General features: G+C 36.9%; 1 protein-coding gene across 1 annotated transcript; it reads right to left on the minus strand.

Moving 5' to 3' along the window:
• Nucleotides 1-306: 306 nt before the first annotated feature.
• Nucleotides 307-7,521, minus strand: gar1 (GAR1 homolog, ribonucleoprotein). The gene is made up of 7 exons (XM_079839668.1): nt 7,429-7,521; nt 6,853-7,052; nt 6,585-6,739; nt 5,487-5,546; nt 2,305-2,404; nt 2,039-2,197; nt 307-793 (listed from the first exon to the last, which is right to left on the minus strand). The coding sequence occupies exons 2-7, from the start codon at nt 7,040-7,042 to the stop codon at nt 783-785; spliced, it is 675 nt and encodes a 224-aa protein (XP_079695794.1). The 5' UTR covers nt 7,043-7,052; nt 7,429-7,521; the 3' UTR covers nt 307-782.
• Nucleotides 7,522-7,760: the final 239 nt, after the last annotated feature.

A 7,760-nucleotide genomic window follows, 5' to 3' on the forward strand; every position in this document is an offset into this window, starting at 1 on the left:
AGACACATGTCTCACTTCTGTTTGGTTCTACACTGATCTGGAAAAACCCTGACCTAACACTGTCTAACTGTTGATAATACACATTGCATTTTATCTCTGATAGGTTAGCAGACTCAACAATTTCTATGAAGGAATTTTTTTGGTGCAAAACAACTGAACAGGCGTGAGAGTGGAATTTGCTCTGTAGAGCATATCCACACGTGTATCAATAAATTTGAAGTCACAGAGAAAAACAACTCTTAGGAGTTGTAAAATAGCAAAGATGTTGGTACGTCACAGAAGAATTAATAAAAACAAAACTACAGGTTGTACATATGCCATAGGTTTTATTTTGTAAGTCCATGGTGGCATCTAGAGATCAACTGAAACAATTTGCAATTCTGTAAATGCAGACATCCAATATAATCCAACGATGAAAGTTCTTTACATCATTATCTTTGGAGTTGGCTTCAGCATTTTGTCACTCAAGTTGTTCAAGTTGATACTGGTCCAACCTTCAACAAATGTAAAAATGCAAGTGGATGCAAACCACCACACAATGTTGTGGAGACTCCCGTCCTCTTGTACACAGACATGTCGTAACTTAAAACAATAGCCCTATCAGTAGACCAAATAAAAAAATCCACTGCTGAGAAAATACATATATGATACAAAAAGTAAGAAGTTCAGCTGTACAAGAGAGGCATCATTTAAGTCAAAAGACACTGGCAGGCCCCAGATGCTGCTTCTGGCTTCTCACTGGAAGTTTCCACAGCAGATCCCATCCTGTGAGTCCATCATCATCATCTTCCACCTGCAAAGCAAGTAGGAAAAATATGATGCGTTACTCCTACTACTCCTAATGAAATGGAAAAGAGCAGCTGAGATATATTCATACATTATAAATTACCTTTATTCAGCAAAGACAAATTCAATTGATCAAAAGTGACAGCAAAGACATTTACAAAATATTTCCATTTCAAATAAATAATGCTCTTTTGCACTTTCTATTAATCGAAGAATACTGATAAAAAAAAATGTATCACAGTTTCCATAAAAATATTAAGCAGCAAAAACTAGAAGAAGAAAAAGAAATGTGTAGGCACCAAATCAGCACATTACAATGCTTTCTAAAAGACCATGTGACATCACAGGAATTAATTATATATTACATTTTAAAAAAGGTAGTATTTTAATAATTTTACAATATTACGTACTGTTTGATCCAATAAATGCAGTCTCAGCATTTATGAGCATTAATATTTCAAAAACATAAAAATCTTACCAACCCCAAACCAGAGCGAAAATGCATGAAGGGGAATTGATGATGGAATTTGCATTTTTTGGATAAAATATTCCATTAACTCTTTGGCACGTACAATCACACCAGTGTGATTAGAACGTTCAGTGCAACACGTGATCATCTGCTAGACTCAAATGAACTATTCAGTGTTTTCAACCACATGCGTTTTTTTTTTACATAAGTACTGGCAAAACAATACATTTAGAGTTTGTAAAATGCACACTGATGTCTATGGAAGTGACAATAACAATCCATTCAATTATAAATTGACGAAGTGTTTTATTCATATCAAATACACATTGTGTAGGTAACTATAACGTTTACTCTATTCTTCTCCCACTTCACCGGTCATGTACTTTGGGAGAAATTAATGAATTGATGTGTTGTAAATCTGACAGATACGATTCTCTGAACTGTGACGTAAACTAACATGGCGGGTTTTAAACAATGAAAAACATATTTGAGAATCGGAATATCAAGTAGTTGATGACATACCCAACAAGTTTGTGAATATTTGAACAAAATAAAAACGACATCTATCATACAGCGCTTTTGTGGCAGCGGTGTCACGTGACAAACATGTCACGTCACCATGGAAAAAATAAGGTCATGCATTCTAAAATAACGGTCGCCTTAAATTCATGATGGGGGGGTCAGCTAGAATATTTTAAACGTATGTGTGAAAAGGTTAAACTGAATTAAGTACTTTCAACTAATTTCATTATTAATTTCTGAGGATCAGCATTGCTAACTTACCTCTGAATCCACGTCCACCGCCTCCACCTCTGCCTCCTCTGAACCCTCCACCACCGCCTCCTCCTCTGCCACGTCCACCAAATCCTCCTCCACCGCCACGTCCACCAAATCCTCCTCCACGTCCACCAAATCCTCCTCCACGACCTCCACGGAAGCCGCCTGCAAATACGACACAAGCTTTAGGATTCATGGTGCAGGGCACAATGCTAATGCTACACAATTCTGTGTTAACTAAATATGTATATAGTTTTCTTGTGTGGTCTTACCTCCTCTTCCACCTCTACCTCCACGGGGCGGCCCCTTCTCACCTGGAGGCCTGGGGAGGAATCTCTGAAGGGGCAGCAGCTTCATGGGGTCAATGTAGAACTGATGCAAGAGGAGAGAAAGAGAAAAGCTAATTAAAATATTCTTCATCATAATAGTGTTAGTCACATCCTAGTGTATTGATTAGAGGCAGAGCAGCAAAGGAAGCTGCTAAAATTGCTTGAAGGCTCATAAGAATCCCTTTGATATTCTGGAATAATATCTTCTAAATTATGGATATCATAAAAGAACACCCACTGATCGTTGTCTAATATTGGAAATAACACTGATAAGCAGCGGGGTGTTCTTTAAAAAAATATTACAGAGTAGACCTCATAAAAAGGAAAAAAGAATTAAGAAAATTGCAAAAAGAAGAAAGTTACATGGAGTTACATGGGATGTGAGAGACCGTTAAAAATTTGATAAAAACAATACTGCTGCTGGACGATATGACCTAAAATCAAAACCTCGATTAAAGCTGCACTACGTAACTTTTCCATCCACTAGAGGTCGCCTATTTAAAACCAAGGCGTAGTTTGATGACACCACGTAATGATGTTATGACGCTACTCTGTGCGTTCGCTCGGCTGCTGCTATGACACTTGTTGCATCGCTCGGCTGCTGATATGACACTTGTTGCATCGCTCGGCTGCTGCTATGACACTTGTTGCACACTGCAGTGAGAGTAAAGCGTTTTACTGCGTTTAAGAGAAAAACCGGAAACCGAGGGTAACGCAGATATGACGCAATTGACAGGCGACTTCCTCACACGTCTCGGTTCCTTGGTCAAAATAGCAATTTCTCATGATTTACAAATAGTTGGAAACATTTGGGATATTGTAAGTACTCAACTGAACAAAATACATAACACTGGCCTAGTGTTTTTTGGATATTTTACTGGGAAAAAAAAGTGTTACGTGGTGCACCTGTAATTGAACACTTCACCTAGATTACGTTTAATGAATGATTATTTTGTAATTTTTTTGCCCTCAGTTCACTGACAAGGTATGTAGTACGTACTGTAAATATGGTTGACTATTAAAGGTGGAACATTTCTTTTTTTAAAAATAAATTAGCACCGTGAGAGTAGTTATTTGAAGGCATTAATGAAAGATTGCGTGCGCTTTAGTCATATCTACTCTATTAATTGTGAAGTTGTGCATTATATGTAGTTACTTCAAAAGTAGAAAAATATATGCTATGACTTTTGAGTTTCTAAGCTACTTTAGTGGTATATCACAGGACAGCGCTGACAATGAGTTTCTGTGCTCCTCTTTGTGCGCGCGATCTTCATGTGATGTGCAAGCTAGGGTTGGGCGATGTCCCCTAAATTGGCAGTTGACGATGTTTACAGTAAAACATTGTGAAGGTCGATGATATCGTCGTTTTAGGTTTTGGGGGGGGGATTAGGTAAATGATATACTAATCTCTTTACATAAATACTATTCTCTTAAAACTATCATTGTTATTTTTTACTAACCCAAATAATGACTCATTCGCTAGGTTGCACGTGAGGGGGAAAAAATAGGTTCCTTCCACTTAAGAGTTGAGCTCTTTTTATTGTAATATATCTCTTTACATAAATACTATTATCTACTTTTAAAAAAATAACTTTGTTATTTTACTAACCCTGTGTTTTGTATGTGAATGCTTTTTCACGTGAATATTACCACAGGAGTGAAGCACAAAGCTTAGCCTAGAAAGGAAATAATGGTCAGATAGCACTTTTTAATTCTGTTTTGCGATCTGGATCTGGTCACTCAATTTTCCGTGAATTTTAACAATAGGCCTAGTCCATTTTATCCCAATGGACATGGACATCTCGTTTCTTTTCCCAAATCTTCACTCATGTCGCACCCCCGCTCACACACGGCGGTGATTTTAGTCTCGTTTTTTGTCTGGCAGTGAATAATCAAAGATTGCCTAAATGTCTTGACTCTGTGGAAGATAAAATCCACTCTTCAGACCTTTTACAACAAGTGTTGCTTTGCAACATCAGTAGAACATATGAAGACGAAGATATTCGAAAAAGTGTCTAGCTTGTGTCCCATTCCTCTCAAAGCGCAGAGCGGTAGGCTAGATGACACATCTTTGCGGGGAAATAGTATGAATCAAATGTTATCGTCCATCAGCACAACCCTAGCGCGAGCTACTGTCTGTATGAGTATTCGTGTGTCACAATCGGTCACAAAGCATCAGGGCGGTAGTAGCTCAATATAATGATAAACATCCGATCCTCAAAAATCTCTTTAATGTCTAAACTGGCAAGCCTTAAAACACATACAATAGACAAAGTGTCACAGAAAAAAGTGCCATATTTTCCATATTGATGTTATTGAATGGTGTAAAATAATTTGAATGTTCGAACTGGCAAGCCTTTAATGGCATACAATTGACAAACTTTCATGAGGACACAGTCTCCGTGTGTTGACTCACGTCAACTTTCAAAATACTTTCTCACCTTCCGAGTGGACATTTCTTTGAACCCACCACAGAGAAAACAGACACATGCAAAATCTGAGATCAAATGAAATGATTTTGTTTTCTGCTCCAGATATACACTTTTCAAAATAATATCAACTTTAAAATGTAACATTAATTTGACTGTAATTTAAATATAGCCTTTGTGACAATATAAAGCAAAAAAAAAAAGAAAAGTGAACAGCTTTTTCCAAGTCGACTAGCAGCAGTAGGGCTTGACGATTAATCGAAACCGAAATTCAGAGCCTCTAACCGACGTAATTTCCCCATGTTGATTATATCGGTTTATAATCCTATTAATACTTTCCCCCTAAAAACATACGCGTGTGTAGTCACGTGACTCCGCTCCGTCCAGTTAGCGACATGGAGTCAACACACGCCAGTTTGAACATTCAAATTATTTTACACCATGCAAAAATGTTAATGATTTGAAAAAAAAAAAAGTATTTAACAAACACACATAACATCCATATATATATATATATATATATAGAGAGAGAGAGAGAGTTATGATAATTGTATGATAATATTAACAACTATAATAATTTACTTCCATTATACATTAATTTGACAAAAAAAAAAAACCTTCAATTTAAGAAGGTACCATCCAAATTTGATTCAAAACAAACATTACACATCCAGAAAAATAAAGGACTGAGCTTACCTTCTGTAACTTTTTGAAGGAGGATGCCTTCATATTTTCTGAAAGTTTGACTGAAAAATACTGAGGAATTTGTTAAGGAAACAATTTAGCTCATTAATCCTGTAAAGCCTGACATATTAAATATTATTCAGAAAAATCAATTTTTTAGTGGAAGTATATTGAATCTTTAGACAAAACAAAATAAATAAAAATAAATAAAAAAAATTGCATTTTGAAATTCGTATTAAAATTAGTTATTAAAGATTTGACTGCAAAAAGACAAGTGTACCACAATCTGAATGTGGACATTTTTAGAATTAGCTATACAATAGAGCTTTATACTTGCTATATATACACACTATCAATTGTGTAAAACAGTTTATCAGCAAAGTTGATCATGTTGATAATTTAGAGGCCTTAGAAATGCATGTATCAAATGCGATACAGTGCGCTTTATGGGTTTAAATACAAAAGAACATTTCACTTAAATGGATATCTCCCGAAAATGCAATTTCTATCATTTTTTACTTACCCTCATGTTGTTCCAAACTCATTAAGATATTTTTGATGAAATCCGAGAGCGTTCTGACCTCTTCATAGACAGGTTTTTAATTAACACTTGCAAGGCGCAGAAAGGTAGTACAAAATAAATTGTTAAAATAGTCCATGTGACTCCAGTGGTTCAACCTTAATACTTTTTGTTTTTGTAACAAAAATATTGACTTTATTCAACATTTTTGTTCTGTCCTGTGTCAAAAGCAATATTTTTGTTTGTTTTTGCGCACAAAAAGTATTCTCGTCGCTTCATAAAATTAAGGCTGAACTACCAGAGTCACATGGACTATTTAAATTATGCGTTTACTACCTTTCTGGGTCTTGAAAGTGTGAATTGCATTGCTGTCTATGGAGAGGTCGGAGAGCTCTCGCATTCCATCAAAAATATCTTAATTTGTGTTCCGAAGATGAACGAAGGGCTTACGGGTTTGGAACGACATGAGGGTGAGTAATTAATGACACATTATTCATTTTTGGGTGAACTGTCCCTTTAACTATCATCGTGAAGTCGCAGTAAAATTTGACAGAACTGCCAGCATCACATACAACAACCTGTAAGGATACAAAATCACGAAGCTGCCCAAAGATCTCGTCCACTTTTCCAATCTGTTCTTTGTTTTCCAGATATATAGGAGCGTTGAAGTAGGGGACTTTATTTTCCTCCGTCACACATTTCACGACAATGTCATCCTCACAGGGGTGCACGAACTCTCCTACAGCTGAGACACGAGGAGCAAGAACACACTTTATAGCATGCTGAGATGCAGTCTTGCAGTGCAATTTACAAGGGAATGTAAATACAAGCAGAAGAATGGAAGCAAAAATACCTTACCGACAACATATTCCGGCGGACCATAGTCCTGATTTCTGTTAAATCCACCTCTGCCACCTCGACCCCCTCCAAATCCACCTCCGCGACCACCTCCGTATCCACCTCCACGACCACCACCAAATCCACCTCCACCTCTGTTAAAACCACCGCCACGACCCCCTCCTCGACCACCACCCCCGCGGAATGACATGATAAAGATCCTGTAAAACACATTAAAATGAATCTTTGGCTACACTGGGCAACGTGGCATTAAACCACGAGAAGTCAACATGAAGTTTGATCATCGTGATCCAAATAAACCCCGAAGGAAAATACTCCATATCCAGGTCTGGTGCAAATCGTTTTGGATATTTTAAAAAGTTCCTTATCATAATAACATTAACGTTACTTTCAGGAAATAAATAACAGTTGTACTGGAGTAAGTTACTGTCGAGCATGGTGAACCAGGGAGGTTAGCCTTTTAGCATTAACGTTATACCTCCGAGTGCAAAAACAGACAAATAACACCAACCGGTATTCAACATAAAAAAATTGCTGTTGTAAACTTCGTACTGAAAAGTAATAAGTACAATTTACCTTTAAAGGTGGCCGGTTGGACTATCAATGAGCACGCTGTTGACTCTGGAAACACATGTGCCTACACTGCCTGCCGTAAATGAACTCCGGCACACAGACTGTCGTAAACACGGAAGTCATGACCATGTTTGGACGATAGGGGCGTACGTGTCAAGTAAAAGCAAAGCTTCAAGTTTCCAATTCTTCATAGAAAAACATACTATAATAGCACAAATATCAAATGTTTCTGTTCCCTTTTAAGCATTCTCTTTATACATGTATGCTATATATTTCTATTTCCTCTTATATATGTTAAATAAATATTTGTATCTAAAGCTGGTGTTTAGCACATT

This window comes from Gobio gobio (genome assembly GCF_949357685.1).
Source record: "Gobio gobio genome assembly, chromosome: 16".
Lineage (NCBI taxonomy): Eukaryota > Metazoa > Chordata > Actinopteri > Cypriniformes > Gobionidae > Gobio > Gobio gobio.

Coding starts and splice junctions, on each gene's coding strand:
- gar1 (XM_079839668.1), bottom strand. CDS start 7,042: ATGTCATTCCGCGGGGGTGGTGGTCGAGGAGGGGGTCGTGGCGGTGGT. Junction 5,547..6,584: donor TTGGGCAGCTTCGTGATTTT/GTATCCTTACAG, acceptor CAAATTCCTCAG/TATTTTTCAGTCAAACTTTC. Junction 2,405..5,486: donor CCTTCAAAAAGTTACAGAAG/GTAAGCTCAGTC, acceptor CTCTTGCATCAG/TTCTACATTGACCCCATGAA.